The sequence below is a fragment of the Lissotriton vulgaris genome, chromosome 7, assembly GCF_964263255.1.
Source record: "Lissotriton vulgaris chromosome 7, aLisVul1.2, whole genome shotgun sequence".
NCBI lineage: Eukaryota > Metazoa > Chordata > Amphibia > Caudata > Salamandridae > Lissotriton > Lissotriton vulgaris.
The window spans coordinates 1,717,858,755-1,717,877,134 of NC_141695.1; the positions used below are offsets into that span (position 1 = coordinate 1,717,858,755).

The 18,380-nt window shown below is 47.7% G+C and overlaps 2 protein-coding genes across 2 annotated transcripts in view; one reads left to right on the forward strand and one right to left on the reverse strand.

Annotated features, from left to right (window-relative positions):
* Window positions 1–3,771: 3,771 nt before the first annotated feature.
* Window positions 3,772–17,873, reverse strand: GAPDH (glyceraldehyde-3-phosphate dehydrogenase). Its single transcript, XM_086932901.1, has 12 exons — window positions 17,835–17,873; window positions 15,816–15,858; window positions 11,384–11,483; window positions 10,636–10,742; window positions 10,365–10,455; window positions 10,123–10,238; window positions 9,761–9,842; window positions 9,357–9,508; window positions 7,156–7,234; window positions 5,070–5,153; window positions 4,607–4,704; window positions 3,772–4,099 (listed from the first exon to the last, which is right to left on the reverse strand). Exons 2-12 carry the CDS (start codon window positions 15,836–15,838, stop codon window positions 4,030–4,032), a joined length of 1,002 nt encoding a protein of 333 aa, XP_086789027.1. The 5' UTR covers window positions 15,839–15,858; window positions 17,835–17,873; the 3' UTR covers window positions 3,772–4,029.
* A 167-nt stretch (window positions 17,874–18,040) lies between these two features.
* LOC147706403 (zinc finger MYM-type protein 1-like) overlaps window positions 18,041–18,380 on the forward strand; it is a 99,985-nt gene continuing 99,645 nt past the window's right edge. Inside the window, exon 1 of the mRNA XM_086932913.1 lies at window positions 18,041–18,166. The gene's annotated coding sequence lies outside the window, so the exon portion shown is untranslated. The remainder of the gene's footprint in view (window positions 18,167–18,380) is intronic.

Sequence of the window (18,380 nt, forward strand, 5' to 3'; positions counted from 1 at the left end):
AGACACGAATCCTCCCCCTTTCAAGTGCCTAGCTAGGAGTTTTCCATCTATAAACACCTTTGGCGGCCCAAAAAGGCAGCACTTTGAATTGTTAGTGTTGGCCAATTACCACAAAGCAGAGGCACTGTTGCGGACCAGGAGGTGTATGAGGAAACTGGTGCCTTGAGGATAAGAGCACCTTCGGGAAATCACCTGGTTACAGGGAGGATGACATTCTGAAGAGTGGTCAAGCAAAAGTAGCCTGACTGGATGTGGTTGAAACAGCCATGAAAAGGAATTGGCCTGAGCAGTCGGGGAGAGAATGGGGACAGAGTCGACCACTCCCATCATGTTGCACAGCACCCTTTTGTAGAAAAGCATTCACTTCTTCCTGAAAGAGGTTAAGGCTGTCATCAACATGCATGAGGGAACATGGGGAGGGTTTGTAGTTAGACAGCCATGTTGGACCACCATGAGAACCCACTTGTCAGGAGATTTCCTCTCAAAAGAAAATCATGTATTCCAGCCCCTTTGCCTTTACCCCTGTTGTAACTCAGGTGACGGTAGTCCTTCCCCCAGCAAGCCAATAGGAGTGTAGTTGCTATAGAGCCCGTCTTAGCTCCCTCTCGAAGCTACTACTTACAAAATAAGCCTGTGAGGTGCGATTCAGTGCCCGTTTTGAAGTTATAAGGCACTGTGCACAAACTTACATTTTACATGGTCACTGTTTAGGTTGAACTCTTTGGAAACAAGGACTTTCAGCACAAGTGTACCGATGTGAAATAGTGTACTTAAAGGTGGTTATAGATCAATTTCCAAAGTGAGCACACTATCATACTGTAGAACATTCTGTTCAAGGACTGGGGACACTGCAAACTGTCCTTGTTTGCGATAGACTGTTTGGCCACAGCTCTGGTTGGATAGAATCAATGAAATCCAGACCAGAACTCAGGCACAGAACCAATGGCTGCAGTTTCATAAACTGCACCAAGCAGTTCAGTAGAGCAGTATTTATATGGATAGTCATACTCATCCCATGCCTAAATTCTAGCCCAGCTGAAGCTCATCGCGATCCTGAGGGGGACAGCAGCCTGTTCTACACCATACTGGCTACCATGCGATTCAGGTAAATGGAGACTACAAAGTTATGGCAGAATAGCCCCCACCCTATGCTCCAAGATGGAGTACTCATGTAATCAATGATTCAATAACCAATGGTTGAAAAACTATTCCACCATTCTTGTACTGCTGGTTGGTTAGTTACTGTGCTTTGTCTTCTAATCATTGCAGCACATTTATTTTATACAAGAATCCCATTGCTTCAATAAAGGTTTTAAACATCAATTTGTGCATTTTGTGGCCAAATTTGGAGATAAGAGTTAAAGGGTAGATAAGTTGCCATAGTTTTCTGGGGGTCAGGAACCATCAGGGTCACAATGTTCTGAGGTTGCAGACACCATCAGGTACCCTGTAAGGTTTAGGGGTCTGGAGGGTGCAGTGAGATAGCCATTAAGTCGGTCAGCCTGTTCCAATAGGTGTGGACACCATAGTTTTGAAGCTCATGTTGTCCAGTCTTACTGAATTAGTAACTTTAAGACAGTGTCTTCAACATTAATCACTTTAATGTGGCAGTAGTTGGAGTGTGCCCAAAGCCCCTAGTCAAAATCCTAAATGAGAAATCTGGAGATTGCGAAGACTGCAAAATAGGAAACTCCTATTAGCTTGAACCTTTTAAAGTATCACCCCCACTATAGTTTACCTCCTCTGAAATCCATTTGTTAACATGCTAACCCAGTACTAGTGGTTATACCACTAAACTAAAGACCTGCATTAGCACAGATGTTACAAGGGCTTAGTCTTGCTTGAGTAGATTCCTTTGTGGTTCAGGCCACAAAGCAGGTAATCTATTCATGGGTAGAATTCCCTGCAGCAAATGTCGCAGGCAATTTTCAGCCATAATTTCAGCTTACAGCGATTTAGAAATCTCACTAACATTTCAGGAACACAAGTTGGTTCCAATTCATCCTACCACATCCAGTGGCAAATGTTAAACTGGGTCCATGCAATGGGGACCAGCATGGCCAGCTGTACACCATATCTACAAATGAGACTTCACTGCAGCAGAACTTTGGGCACTTTACACAGGTATAGTTGGACTATACATACGGCCAACAGGTTATGAAAACAATCCTAGCAGGGCTGTTCAGGCTGCAATTGGCAATGCCAGCAGTTAGTACAGTCACCAATAATGCAATTATGGTGAAGGTTCTCGACTTGAGGATAAGCTATTCTGGATTGCACAAAAATCCGCTTGAAGCCGTATTTTCCCATATGGGACCAAGATAAACACATTCTCACGATGTGCCCACCTGTAGGGAGGGTTTACTGGTGGAAGATTTACCACATGGGACACAAGACCCTCATGCATGGTACACCATCCATAGCTGTTAACACGTTTAAAATAAACAGGGCAACCCCTGCCCCAAATTTAGGGATGAAACTGGCACTTTTGCTACAGTATGCTTCAATATTAATGGGGAAGCTGCATGGTCACCAACTCATGCGGATCTCTGGCAGACCTGTGTTTCAACTAACTATGCACAACACAATGAGAATTTAACCGCCTCCTAGGTATCAGTACACTTCCCACATTGCTTTCAGGAAGGATAACGAGTTAGAGCGGACAATCATAGCACAGGTTAAATTACATGAAACTGAAGGACTATGCTCTAACCGCACAATAAAAAGGGACAAGAAATATCCAACAAAAGTGGACTCAAAGAGCAACAGTCTTACTGAATTAAAGAAATGTATGACCGCACCCCCCCCCCCCCATGGCCTTTGCAGACTAATTTCTTTAATGGCATCTCAGAGACTTGAGGTGACCTGTCAAAGTCTAGGAAACTTACAAAAGAACACTATAGAATCACATTAAGACCGAACGGGCCAACAGATTGTCCCTTTGAATACCTGTGACCCAGATTGTGAAAGGAAATGAACTCGAGTCGGTGCGGATGCAAAAGGTACACCAAGGAGCCCATCTTGATGCAAAATACAAAGAAAATCTTCCAGGCCTACTAGATTGCAGTAGACCAAGCATGCAATTCTACACTCAGTCCCATCACTGATTAGCAAACCATAAGTGACACCATCCCTTGAGCCACTTATTCTGCCTCACGGATACAAAATGTGTGGTCTGTATTTTTACATCGGTTGGTCAGATGTAGCCTATGTTACCAAGTCTCTCGCTGTGTCAGAGTTAAGATCCGGTCAAAAGTGTGCTGGTGGAAGAGTAACAGCAACAGTGAAGTGTTAAGATGGGTACCTTCCCAGGGATCGTATAATTCACCTAAAGTGACCTGCCCTCTAGTGAGGCCTGGCTAGGGGCAAGCATCAACTGGCCAATAGAAAGACTGAACTATTTCTTCACTACAAGAATGCAGGCAGCATATTTTAGGTATGCACCAACACAACAAGTATTAGTGAAATGTGCGTTCCCTTTGAACCCTCTCAGGTGATTGCTTTGTAGTGCACTTAGTGATTAGTATACTGTGCGGATGTAAAATGACAAGTACTGAACATTAGTGTACTGTTGGATAATTTGATTAAACCTTACCCACTGTGGCAACCCAGTTAAACTAGCAAAGTGTTATCTTTAGATTACTGGTTTACTTCGAACGGCTCAATAGCCGAGGTTAACAGAACTCTGGCCTCTAAAGTGGGGGGACCAAGATGCATGGCTACAACATTGCATACCCCTTCTGCCAGTGACACCCAGAGACGAATTACACGTTGTTTCACACAGTGCCAAGATGGGTGTTTATTTCCTTACAGTTAACAGATGTTGGTGCAAGTTTATTCTAACAGACTGGGGCAGCGCCCCCTTGAGTCAGCCAGGCTGGCTACAGACAACAGCGCACATCAGCCACACGTGGACAGCACTACGAAGGAGCAGGTCAGGAGCGATGCCTTTGTGCACAGGGCATAAGTGGTGGAGACATTTAAATGGGAAGGCCAAACAAAGACGGGGCAACGATGCGTGGTTCACGTCTATTCCTTGCAGGCCATGTGGCTCATCAGATCCACAACGCGTTGACTGTAACCAAATTCATTGTCATACCTGCAGGGAGAAAAAGGACCATTAAGCAAGTGGTTTCAGAACAAATAAAAACTCAAGACCTACAAACAGCCACTGGCACAAATACCCAAGTATCAGACAACTGTGTAGGAGCTAAATTACTAGTAAATTAGCAGTGGATATAGCAGAACCCTGCATAAGTACTGGCCCATAGGAGAGAGGCACCTACCTATTGTGCCCACAAGGATGTGCCATTGTTCCACTAGCAGCTGTGGCCCAGATGAGAGCTGCTAGCCATGGGAGGAAAGATGGCTGTCAGTTAACAGCTTAGACAGATAAACACCAAGGCTACATAATGGAGCTACTGCTTGGCAGATTAGGGCGACTCTGTTTTATAGCCCCCTGGCATGCTAAACTGCCTACGGCAACATCCTCTGGTCAAGCATGAGCGAAGAAAAAAGATACAAAACTTTTCTTCCAGCACACAAGAATTTATAGTAAATCCTACTGGCAAAGTATTGTTGCCCAAAAGCAGGGCTTCGCACTTACCAAGAAACCAGCTTCACGAAGTGGTCGTTGAGTGCTATACCAGCACCAGCATCAAAGATGGAGGAGTGATTGTCACCGTTGAAGTCGGAGGACACCACCTGAGATGCAGAACACAATTAGACACCATTCTCCCTGCCACATGCTGTTCTTTAGAGTAAGATCAGAACAGTTCAAGGAGCCTCGGAGCCACCATACTGGGGTCGAGGGCAAACAGTTCAGTTTACGTGGCTACTTCATTATGTATGAAGGGGTCACACCAAGTAAATCTCCCAGTAGCCATGCAGGTTATACACCCTGCTGAGGCAGGGTCTCTGCAGGCTACCATCCAGTTTAATTACTTTGGCATGTCCAAGCCAGACCGAAATTTTACAGCCAGATACAATTAAAGTATTAACCCATCCAGATACTCCACCTAGCGCGCACGACATGCAAATCAAACCTGGTGCAAATCAATTATAATTACCTGTTCATCGGTGTATCCCAAAATTCCTTTTAGTGGTCCATCAGCAGCTGCCTTCACCACCTTCTTAATCTCATCATAAGATGCCTTAATATGAAAAAACACCTCAATTAATTGTACCCTTCCGCTGAAGAGATCCTACTCCACCCACCTTCCATGTAAATCACGACTACCTTAATATCCTCCAAACTGATTCTCCCCCCCCCCCCGCCCCACCACACAACCCACCTCTAGATTAGCAAACCCCCACCACACAACCCACCTCTAGATTAGCGAACAGTCATACCAGCAAAGCTCGCAGGTGCCTGCAGATAAGCAAATCATGCAGCCCACCAGTGATTGTTAGTCCCCATGGGCGTTGCCCCCCTGATATTTTAGCCCCCTGTTAAATTAAAGTAAAAGTCCTAAACATTTTAGAACGTGTTATGAATTTCTGCTGCGGGGCCGGTTTCAGGCATGCGGCAGGTCCCTTAAGAATACTCCAGTGCAGGCCTGAGGGGGTGGAGCATATTACAGACAGGACACACTGTCAGAGGGGCCCAAATCCGCATGTCGGGTAAGGACGGCGGCCTCTCTGGCCAGCCTGACATGCTCATGAGCCTTCCCCTGCAGTATACTGGGCTCAGTAATGAGCGTTGCAGTCCCCTGCCCCAGCCAATCAAGGTGCTGCTGCGACAGCAGAGCCAGTGTATGATTAGCTGCAGCCTGGTATGCCGGATGCTGGGCGGTGGCAGCATGCACTGGGGCAGCTTCTCAGCCCTGCTGGATCTGAACAGGTGCCCAGAACCAGAGCCCACTTGCTGAGCCGGTGTGGCGCAGAGGAGCAGTACGCCGCCTCTCTTCCATGGGGACATAGTGATAGTAGCCTTCTCTCCTTCGCAACACAGGTGGCAGCACAAGTACTGAGCAGGGCTATGACTCCTAGTGAAGGTGATAGAAAACCCTCTACTCTATTTGGGGCGGGGGCTTTCATAACCGGGTGCACTGCTGTCGGCTGCCGCATTCCTACTTCACGAGCTATCGGCCACAGGTAAGAGGTGGGGGCATGGACACTGGGTAGTGGTACAGGCTGTGGTGTGAGCATAAAAGGCACTGTCCTTTCAGTAACCACTGTTTTTACAGGCATGGGCTGCGTTTTCACTAACTTGTGCGTGGCCTGGGCTCTTGAATGTGGAGAATTTGTACTTTTCTAGAGTATGGTTTTAGGAAGGTACCATGGTACTGCCTCCATGCTTTAATCTACCATCCTGTAATACTCCGTGACCTCCGCTACATTTGTTCAACTATTTGCAGTTTTGTTTTACGATCTGTGTACTGTTCCATCAGTGGCAGTGCTGTGAAATGTGTCGTTACCAGTGTGGCAGATTCAGCTTGAGAAAAGGATATTCTGCTCTGTCAAAATTTAAAGTCTCTTAATGACCTTGATTTTAGTTGCGATAATTTGAACGGCCAGCCTCCGAACCAGTATAGGATTAAAATGTCACCCGTAATGGATTTTGTGACTGTTGGAAACCAAGGGCTGCAGTTAGTGAAAAAAAGTCATGATGTGCAAGCATGCTGCATGTAGTGTTTTGATAAAGGGATGGAAAGGGTTATGACAACCTTGCCAGATTTCCAAAATAAAGACAACCACTTAGTAAGGGCTAGTTCGTAAACATCCAAGCAATAAAGTAGGTTTCACTATTACAGTCAGAGTGACCGGATTTATTCTGTGAAGTATTCAAATCTTTTCTACATAGCTGCATTGTTGGGGTGGTGTTAATGGATTGGAGGATATGGTTCCAGATACTGGGTGCAGAGATGGAAAATGCCTGCTGTGCAGTCTTGATTCTACTTTACACTTAGTTTTCAGTCTGATCGTATCCTGTAGGACCCCCCACAGGCCTCCTTATTTATTGGGTTTGCACACTTCCCTATTCACAAACTTTTACACCATATCACTTTGAAATGTCACCAGCCGCCACCAATCCTCGCCAATAAAGGTGTAGCACTGGGCCCCATTTGCCCTACTACCTCACTTGTAAGTCAGCCAACAGTGATATGCAGATAAACAAATAAAAGCAACGGGTGTGGTTAGGCCAGTACTTACACCCTTCTCCAAGCGGCAGGTCAGGTCAACCACAGACACATTGGCGACAGGTACACGGAAGGCCATGCCGGTGAGTTTCCTGCACACAAAAAGAGTAAGCACGTTACACAGGGGCCCATTACAAGACCGTATGTCATTGGCTGCAATAGTTGCAGCCAACCAGAACCCAGGACTTTCATATCCTGGCCAACGTCTCACCCAGCTCTTGGATAAGTTACAAGTCAGCTTAATACTACAAAAAGATAGTCACATGTTGAAATGACTAAACTGCTGGGCAGATCAAAATCTATGGTATGGCCATCTAAAGATTCTGTAGTTATCCCATTAGAAAAGCCACATGTAAAAGCCAAAAAACAGTCAGGATGGGAATGCCCCCCTACCAGGTAAATAGGCATATACCCCTGCCCTAAGGCCGACAGCATGTGAATCTGGTATCCTATATATTTGGCCCTGTAGTAGTCCAGGCTCATCCATAAGATCCAGAACAGGTTCCGAGACCTGCAGCACCAACAGGACCTCATAACTGGCCTAGGGATACAGTTAGTCACAGAAAGCAGTGGTGGCAGCCTCCAGAGTTTTGAACCCTCTATTATAACAGTCCTATAGTATCAGAATAGAGTGGGGTCTACTGACCACACTTTGAGTTTGGCTGTAGTGTGACCCACAGAGCAGACTATTCGTGCATGTGCACTTAGTTTGCAACATATGTAAGGACTGGCAAATCCTGGGATCAGTTGGCTAGCCCCTTGCCAAGTAGGGGCAAAAGAAAATAGAGGGTGGATCTTGCCCCCCCCCCGAACAGTGGATGTGTATAGACTATGCGATTGAGGAAAGAACACCGAGGCTAAAGACACGACCTACCCTTAAATTCAATTAGGACCTTATTTGTTCTCCTTAACCCTCCCATTTGGTGTATGTAGGTGAAGTGAGGGGCTGCAGTTTGTTCAAGGGTGAGGAAGTTTCTAGGCAGGACCGGTTCTTTGGTTGGTCCCAGATTACTGCTTCAGGAATGTTAGTGCCAGATGCAGAGAGCACTTCATTTTTCAGGCTCCCGCTTGGTGCCAGCACCCTGGCTTCTTGCTTAGAGATCCGTTTCCTGGCACATGCGAGAGAACCAGCCCAAACAGTCCGATCCACATCCAGTCTAGGAGCTTGGTGCCTCAGACCCCACTCTGTTACAGTTCTTGACCAAGTTAGGGGTGCTCTGCGGAGTTCAGGACTGCAGTGTGACCAGGGTGGCATGTGCATGACAACCAGACTCCTTAAGGAGAGGGGAGATCACTGCCTGCAAGTCTGCACTTCACACTAGAGAAGCTGCTGGATGAGGGAGGCCACCTGGTGCAGTGGAAAGCTACTGTCCAAGACGACAAACCAGCATTGCCGACTACTTAGTGAAGCCGGTGTTGTGAAGGTTCACCAAGCAGCTCAGTTTCAGAATTGCACTAAAGTTTACAAATGAGCAATTGTCATCCTGCACCAAGCCATGTGCCCGAAAGACTGAACAGCGCCACATCCAACTGCATCAAGAACTGGCGTCACAACTGGAGGAAACACCCCTAAGACTGTCACCAGCCAAAAGCTGCAACTGCTGTGAAACAACTGCTGGCTACAAATCTGCCGAAGACCAGCCCTGCCATGTAGGCCTTCTCTGGTGATATCCAAACAGCAGTCCAGGACCTGAACGTGTTACTGCACCCCACCTTCAGCATCAATGGTTTTGCGGAGCCTGCCAGCTCCACCCTGAAGGTAAAGCAGCACAAGTGCAAATGGACTGCAAGACTAAGCACACCGTGAAGTAAGCAAGACGAACTAGTCGTTAGCGAGTTGGGTAATCCAGAGGGACTTTTCCATGACATGCAACCAGACATTAGAACACCTCCAGAGGAAAGCACCATACTAAAGATCAGTGATTCCCATTTCACTTTGACGTATTTAGTTTTGTTGGGAGGTTACAAATGAGTACTGTTGGACAATACATTATCTTTTGAATCAATAACTCTTGACACCCCATGCAAGAATCAGTTCATCTATCCAGAAAGATCCAGCCATCTGGGGCCCATATTAGCCACCCCTAATGAAGGATTCTGCCATGTATTGTCCAGGAGCTGCACATAGCATCTTACTGCGCTAGCACTGAACAGAACTGTCCAGACAAAGGTTTCTTCATGTGCTCTACAGGCCTGATCTTACATACTACTCACCCATTGAGTTCAGGGATAACTTTGCCCACAGCTTTGGCTGCCCCGGTAGAGGCTGGAATGATATTCTGGTTGGCACCTCTGCCGTCACGCCACAGTTTCCCAGAAGGACCGTCCACGGTCTTTTGTGTAGCGGTCACAGCATGGACAGTGGTCTGGAGGAGAAATGTAGAAACATGACTAGATCGGACTGAAGCAATTGTCCCACAGAAATTGGCTAAATAAAGCATCATTTGTTTGGACAGGAGCAAAGCTCCAACTCTCAACCCACCTGAGTGAGAATATGCCATGCACCATTAGAATGAAACCCACAAGTCATTCAACCCCACCCTCAATAATGGAGCCCCACAGCCATCGGAGCCAAAATAACCGTATAAGAACTGTCACACCTCCTGTCCATCACCTACCATCAGACCCTCGACGATGTGGAAGTTGTCGTTGATGACCTTGGCCAGAGGAGCCAGACAGTTTGTAGTGCAGGAGGCATTGCTGCAGAAAGGGGATAGACAAGCGCACAAATCAATCAATAAACTGTCAAACATAGTACTAGGTTACCTCACAACCCTACCAAAACTGTCCCACTGCTCACTCAACTCGGTTCTAGGATTCAGACATGTCACCAAAAGCCACTGTGCTCCATTCATTCAGCTCGGCCTGGTATAATCTGCAACCCTGTGATGCAGCAGCATGTGCCTCTGACATCTAGCCCAAAAACCACAGGCAGCAAACAAACCTAACGCAGGCACTACGTCTTCTGTCAAGTACTCACCTTACCACCTTCAGAGAGTTGTCATACTTCTCGTGGTTCACCCCCATCACGAACATGGGAGCATCAGCAGAGGGCGCAGAGATGATCACTCGTTTGGCACCACCCTTCAGATGAGCCTACAAGATGAGGAGTGTCAAGGACAAGTCAGGGCACCAGATAAACATGAAAGTGAGCATTAAGGCAGCCTACACCACATTTTGCGGGAGCAATGATCAAGTAGAACTTGTACAGCCTTCACTTACAGATGCTTTGTCAATGGTGGTGAACACGCCAGTCGACTCGACCACGTACTCTGCTCCAGCATCCCCCCACTTGATGTTGGCAGGGTCACGTCTGTAACAAGATAAGACTGCTTGTTAAGTAGAAATCCGTATACTGGTGCAAACACTGCCTGCATTTAGTTAGTGTAAAGTACTATTTATTTATGCTCCCGATATGCAGCTATGGTAACAGTCATGCTGGTGAGCGGGTTTATAGATTTATGAATGCAAGAGCAGATGACACCCCACTCACTCTTGGAAGATTGTGATGGGCTGGCCATTGATGACAAGCTTGCCGTTCTCAGCCTTGACGGTGCCTTTGAAGCGTCCATGGGTGGAGTCATACTTGAACATGTAAACCTGGGGGTAAGAATCAGAAGAGACCATTACTGCAGTAGCCAGGGAAACTGAAGAGTAACTTCTGTGGGTGGGCTGCACACTCGTCATTCCAACCACCCCACCCAAAAAAGAGCAACCAGCAGTCACAGCCAGTTCTGTAATATCCATTAATTGCATGTGCAAAAATTCATAGTTCATAATTTCAGATGTACCCCTAGTAACAGTTTGCTTCAAGCGAAGCACTAAGCGAATGTATGAACAAACTAGACAACCAACAGCACAGTCGTATCCCTTCCCTATGTATATAGATATAACTAATCACTAGTATATGCAGCAGACCTTTGTACTCTCTACCATTCCTATGTGACTTAGAGTATATCCATTCGTATCCCTTCATTGAATGCTCCTCCTGGTGCGACTATAACTTGTACATTTGGAAGAAAAAAAAACTGTTTTTATCATTTATGCAACTGTAGTAATCCTGAGTCATTATGTATTGCAACTGGTTCTTATGTATCGCGCTCCGACACCTTCGAGTAATGTTCGTGCTATATGAAATTGCATTAAATAAAGAGCAAAGCGTGGCAGTAGATTACGCTTCTAACACCTAGAGCTCTTCTGTGAGGAGTCTCCAAAGCACTCAATTTGGTATCCATACTCACCATGTAGTCTAGGTCAATGAAGGGGTCATTGATAGCCGTAACTGTTACTTTCCCAGAAGTGATTGCAGCACGGGTCACCAGACGACCGATGCGGCCAAATCTAAGGGGAAGAAATGGTTGATTGAGGAAGGCAGCAAAGTGAACATCAACAGCATGACAAGTAGGCCTACGAGCACTTAAAAAAACCCCATGGAGTAAGTAAAGTGCCGTGATCACTCGCACAAGTGGAGAATGGTGCAGCGGACCTAGGCTCTAGTGCAGAAAGGCCTTGAGCAACTTAGTTTCCTTACGGACACTCCCTTTAAATGGAAATCGAGAACCAATTGTCATTCTTACTAGTTGTGGTAAAACTAGTTCTGCAGTCCCCATAATGGGACATGCCTAAAAGTTTAATGCCACTATGAGGAGTCCAAAAGCTGCATGCTGGCGGCCACGCATGAGTGGCTATCCTAAACTAGCGACTCCAGAGTGTCCCATCGTGAACAAAGCCAGTCTATTCTACAGCTGACAAGCCAAAATTCCATTTCCACCCGATTAGTCCCACACAATACTTCAGAGGCAAAGCTGTGCTTCATGGGGCAGCGCCTAACACTAAACCAATGCTACGACAGGCACATAGGCCCTGGCAAATGGAGAAAAGTGAAATTGAGGAACTAAAGGAGCTTCATTACAACAGCACCCTGCTGCAGAATGTTACACAGTGGAGATGTGGACTATAAAGGAAAATGTGGTCTACAGTAAGGAAACTAAACATACACCAGAAACAATTATAGTACTAAGCGGCTTTACAAAAGCAAATTGCAACCTGTTCTACAGAACCACTTGCCTCATCCGTCAAACCAAAGGTGTTTAGCCTCTCCCCACTTTACTGGGATAAGTGTTGTGTTCCCTTGCTGTGCACTCTGGCGGGTGGGAGGGAATAGGGTGCTACAAGTTTCTGGATCGTGCCCCATTTCAGGCAGAAGGCCCACCAAGTATAAACTGTTACTGTTGCAAAGGAGTCACTAAAACCTCATTAAAAGTGTGATATCCCACACTCCTCAACTTTGCAATGAGCAGCTTCTATGCTAAAGCTGCAAACAAAATCCCAGCAAGTGAAAATTCTTGGCTATGTGTACACAAGTAGATGTTCTTTATGTATCGTGTAATCGGTACCTAATGAGATTGCAAGTAATTTTGCTTCTAAACAATTAATTGCATTAGCTTCCACCCTGTAATGGAATAGAGGTGGTTACCACCCAAGCCAGCTTTCAGTGATGGAAGCTTTTGAAACAATGCATTCCTGCTTTTATTCTCTGGCCTGACAGCTCAGCTGTTGCCAAACAGTTCAGTGGAAAGTGGCTTTGCCACCACCCACATGTTAAACCAGGAGTACTTCATTAGACAGAAGTGGTGTACTTCCACAAAAGTGATTGCCCTCCATGTCCATTGTGTAACCAGCTGCTTGAACTATAATGGCATTACAATGACGTGTGCACCCCTTAGACTGTCAGCGAACGTATGCTGTTTTCCTAGCTGCAGCAGCACAGATGGGAAGAAGCAGTCATTAAAAACTATATGACCATACAATATTCCTTTAAAGCCAGACCTTGGTGAATAATGGAACGCCAATAGGAGTGCTGACCGTTCCATAATAAAAACACCAAAGTGTGAACTGCCAAAGCTTCACCCTTGCATAAAGTCTACAAAAATGGAAAGCATTTTGCAATTAACGGGGGGGCAAAACTGACTCCCAACAGGTCATTTAGTCCGATCCCTGGGTTTCATATTCAGGAGCAGATAGTTAATGGAGGGGTTCAGGTCGAAATGTGGTAGGGATGCTTAAGTAAGGTAGTTCTGCCATTTTCTCCATGCTAGTTTAACATATTATTCTACTTTAAATGATAGGAGTAATGGAAAATATGCTGAAGACATCCAGCCTCGTGGGTGAGGACTGCCAGAATCTCCAGCTGAGCAATGAAACATGAAAAGAAATTCCAACAAGATTGACAGTACAGGACAAGTGCGCAAAAAAAGTGCGCTATTTCTTACAATATTTCAGGCAAGCAAATGCTCGACGGTAAGAGTACAGCCACTCGAGAGTTGTAAAAACAGATAGACTAAGTCTAAAGCACGGACACAATTTCCAACCTGAGCAAAGCTAGCATCAATCAGTATACATATTATTAACAAACTTCTGCAATGTTGAGTTTTTTTTCTCTACTCAGAAACCATGAAAATGGAATAATAAAGACAGTTGTCATTTCTTTTCAACCACAGGGTAACCAAATCAAATTCTTGCCACAGTTCTTAATTTAGATTTCCTCAGTCAAAGGGTAGCAAAAAGCTGGCCAACGCGTGTTACGTCCGGCTAGTATGCCAAAGGACTTAGTCAGGGCAAAGAGATGTATATATTTCAAAGAGTAAAAAGAACAATTTAAGTAGTCAATCCAAGAGCTATACGCCCAACCTTGGTCAGGTTCCTCGAAGGCGAGGTCGTCACTTCATATAAAAGACCAGACTGGCATAATTTAAGAAAATCTCGCTAAGTAAACAGAGTACGAACCAAAGTATTGTGGTGGCAAAAGTCGCAAGAGCGTGGCGTCTAGCAATGAAACCTGGTATCTAGCGTTTACCAGGCAGCACTGCACCAGCTCAGCTTTATCTGTAAACAAGTCCAAAGGGCAGAGGGCTTACACAGTCACCCGCTGCAAGTACCTGCCCCGCAGCAGAGCACTTTGTACCAAGGCCCAACCAAAGGGAGAAGAGTGAGCAAACAAGCCACTCACGGGATATTACCCACGAGGCCCAAATACAGTGCAGGGGTGAGAACCCACGTGTGGAGGAATTCAAACCCAGACAGGAGGCTTAGTGCTGCTGAAGCAAGTGACTTGTGCAGGCTTCCATCACCCGCTTCAAACAAGTGGCTACAGGCAGACGTTTCATGCACCAGATATCCGCTTCTGAAATAGTCACCACTCCCATACCTGAAGGAGCTCCCCACAATTTTTATGGCACTACACCTCATCTGGACCCTCAGGGTCCAAAACTTGTGAACTCCGGATTGGCAGTGGGATGCCCCCCGCAGATTATAGACGGACATTGAACAGGTCAGGCATAAATGGAGGCACTCGACAAGTGGCCTGGGCACCATCAGACCCTTGAAGGTCGGGTTTCTCAAGGAAAGGTCAGACGGGTGCCTGGCGGATCCGTCAGCCCCTTCTGAAGGGTAAGATACTATGTTTAGACCAGTCTGTATAGCGTTTCCATCTGAAGGTCACCCGAGGGGCAAGAGGGAGCCTACACGCTGTGTAACCCGCCCTTTCCTCCAAAGGGTGGAAGCAGCGCAGCCGATATAAACTAGACTCCCTAGAGATCAGTACAAAACACATGTCCCTCGACTTAAAGCAGTTACTGCTAGTGCTACTGAAGCAAGCAGAAGGGGAGCGAGAGTTCGAAGGAGACCATTCCATTGACTGCCAGTGAGCCGCTGGACTGAAACAACAAGTCTTGGCAAAACCACTCGTTCTGAGCGTGCTGCCCTATGCAAGAAGTGCTTGCTCCTGCCTCCCGGCCTTGCTCTGTGCAGACACGGTTGGCTGCACTCGGGCAGCTCCAATGGAAGCACTGAGTGGAAGCTCAACTCGACAGCCAATAGCATTAGCTGAGCCATACTCTGCTGGCCTTGACAAGAGGCGACTGACTGTCTCAAGCAAACACACTGGTTAGTAAGTCAACTATTGGTCCGATTAAAACCGGAACCGTCAGAACCCATGGATGAGATGTCCATGGTTTGGACAAATTACCTTAACTGCCCTCAGATTCAGCCTCCCACCGGAAGCCCGCTTTGGTATGCCCTTAAAAACTGTTTGTATGTGTCCATTTCAGCCTCCCTTCAGATCCCTTGTGTGCAGAGATGACTGCACTTCAGACTCCTTGGGCTTGCACGTACACTAAACCACATTTCCTGCCACGGAAGACACGCAACGGCATTAGTCACATCCGTGCAGTTACTCAAACTCTCTGCCCTGGAGGGGCGGGGTCGGGGAATCACCCACAAGCCTCGGTATTCGAAGGTAGGTACAAGCACGGTGCTTGTGGCCGGGGCTTAGCTCCTGCGATTCACACCGTACCTCTAGGAGCTCCAAAACCAGCGTGAGCTTTCAGTCACCGAAGTGCCTAGAGGCAGCTTTAAGCGCAGATGCTAGACCATGGGTAGTTCCGGCGCCGTGCCAGCCTGCACGTTAACCACGTCGATGCCGCAGGGAGCTTAAAGCGCCGAATGGGCAGGTGCAGTTACCTGCAGTCTCTAGGCAACCGGCTGCCTAAGAGCAGTCACAAAGGGCAGGGAGGGGCAGCCAGAGGGTAGTGCCAAGGTGTACAGTAGAACGAGGCAGGAAACAGCGGCGGATTCAGGAGACGTGTGGTAGGCAGTACAGAACACATTACTCACCCGTTGATTCCGACTTTAACCATCTTGGCTGTGTGAAAATCTCCTGAAAAAAAAGTACAATAGGTCAGTACAGCCAAAGCGAGCCCCAATCTCCCACCCACCACATCTGCGTTGCAAGGGATAAAACCGAGAAGGTAATGTCGACCAACACATTCACGTAAACAGCAGCACATCCAAGTGGGAGAAAAACGCAAAAGATGCCCCACCTACGCAGACAAGTGAGCAATGCCGGTCGGATGAGGCCTGCCCTAGCGACAGGGCCCTGGGCTGCAGGGTTTTACCAGACAAGGCCGCCCCTCCCGCCTGTGCATGCACCCCACCTCCCGCGGGCACTTCCCCGTTTTACCTTATTACCGATTTCTTGTGCCCCCACCCCCAGGAGATTCCACGCCGCATGCCCCTTCGCCGCACGGGGGCATCACTGCTTCCCGTCAGAGGGAGGGGACACGGGGCCGCCGATTGCTTTCACGGCCCTCCCAGATGCCTCAAGGTTACGACCAAGGTCAGTGAGGTTGTAGTACCGGGGTGCTAGGGAAAGGATGGACAGCTCCTACTACATGCTGTAACCTTCCTCCTGTTATACAGTCACAGCTGATGACACTCCCACGGCCCCTCCACTACCGGGAGGTCCCCCCAGTACCTCGAATTACAGGAGGCCTAGCGTGACCACTCACTGGAGAGCGACGATAAACCAACCCGCATGAGCCACTGCACTAAATTGAGACTCCAGTCAGATTTCACGCCCCGGCCCCCCCCCCCCCCCACCTTCCCCGCCTCTTAACAGGATGCGTGGTCTCACCCGTCATATACCTCAATGAGTAACTGCCCAGTACACCGTTCGTGCCTCGAAACCGGCGGGCATCGGTGAGGCGCCCCCCATCATCCCACTAAGCAGGCATCCATTTTAAAATGAAATGCACCGTCTGCACAGGGCGACAGAGCGGAAATAATGACACGAGATGGCTGGTCAGGCTCGGCCCAGACGGACAGGCTCGCAGAGGGTGCCCGGGCGAGCAGCGCCATCTCACGGCTTCACGTTTCCCGTTAGTGAAGCGCTGCCAATTACAGCGCCTCTACCTAGGCGAGTCCAATCTAGTGCAGCGAAGGTGACCGGATTCCGCGGACGTGCAGGGAATGATCGCGCTCTGGGGGGGTGGAGAGAGAGAATACAAACAAATATATATGCTTGCATATGCACGGCTCATGAAAATTATATTTACGCAGGTCTGAACGATTAATCATACATGCACGGGTGGGAATGCTTGCTTCAGATCCGTGCATGCATACTTGGGTATTTACAATGGCATAATTTTAAAGATGCCACCACGGCAAGGCACATTCAAGCTGTGCGCAGTGGGTAGCCTGAGAGCGAGACAGTCACGCAGGGCATCAGAAATGTCTCGGCATCTGCCTAGTTTCTATTCACCCAACACTGCATGTAGATAATCCGCCGAATCTATACACTCACCCCTCCCCAAGACAGCTGATGCTTTAAAGAGCCTCGGCTGTGATACACATGCCTAGCACTACTACATCTTTCATTTGCAGCGTGCGTGACCCGTGCAATAGCATTTACTTGCACACTGACGCCAAGGCGCTATAACAAGCAGTAGCTTCAAAGAGTATTATGGGTGACTGGCGAGTGTCCTTAAGTCTCTGGGAACTGCGATATAGTGAATTAAATAAACACCACATCACTTAGCCTCCCACCCATCCCCACTAGGTATGACCATGCAATCTTGAGATCCCTACCGGAATCTCACCATCGAAGGAGGGGGGGGGGGGGGGGGGGGGACATACCGAATTACACTAGTTTTAGCGCTTGAGAGCTGGGTGCAGGAGTTTCAGGTGCACAAAACGTAAGATTTATTTTTAGATCGCCTACAGCTAACTCCTTAGCAGACTAGGAGCGTAACAAACGGCCACCCGCGCTCTTTACAAGCAGCAGGGTGTTGGATGCACCACCCACTTTTAACAGGCTCCGGCAGGCCCAAGCAAACACTAAACAAAGCTCCTTACCTCGCCGACTACGACCTGACTCTTGCTTTGCAGTAAGGTAGGGAACAGTGAGGCTGACACCGCGTTTTTATAGCCCTCCTCGGAGCCCGCCCACACCCTCTCCGATCGGCCTATCAGAGCATACGGTTGGGCACGCCTCCCGAGGGCTACGTGCAGCCGTAATGCCGCTGATAGCAGCGCACTGCTGAAATCGAGGAGGAAGCTGCAGTGCGCCCCTCCCGTTCGGCGGAAACGCTCGACTCCATAACCCGTAGTGTCTGAACGCGGGCCCGGACAACCCCCTGCGACGCGTGGGGAGCAACAATTCAACCCGGGATCTGCGCATCTCTGCGGTATGGAAGTCGTGGAGCGAGGGTTGATGGGATATTTAATCATGTTACGTTACAGTAACAGTGAATCCAGAGACAGAGTTATTTTTTTGTAATCTGAGTTTGACCGTTTTCATTCTAACAGGATCGCAACTAATTAAAACATTGAATGTTTAAGACCGTGAAGTGTCTCAGGACTATTCATTGCTGGTATAAGCTTTCTGCCCCAACATTCTAA

Excerpts from the sequence above, each read along its gene's own strand:
- GAPDH (XM_086932901.1), bottom strand. The coding sequence starts at position 15,838 with ATGGTTAAAGTCGGAATCAACGG. Across the intron at positions 10,743-11,383 it reads TCATTGACCTAGACTACATG|GTTTACATGTTCAAGTATGA; the intron begins GTGAGTATGGAT and ends TCTTACCCCCAG. Across the intron at positions 4,100-4,606 it reads TTCGTGAAGCTGGTTTCTTG|GTATGACAATGAATTTGGTT; the intron begins GTAAGTGCGAAG and ends TTCTCCCTGCAG.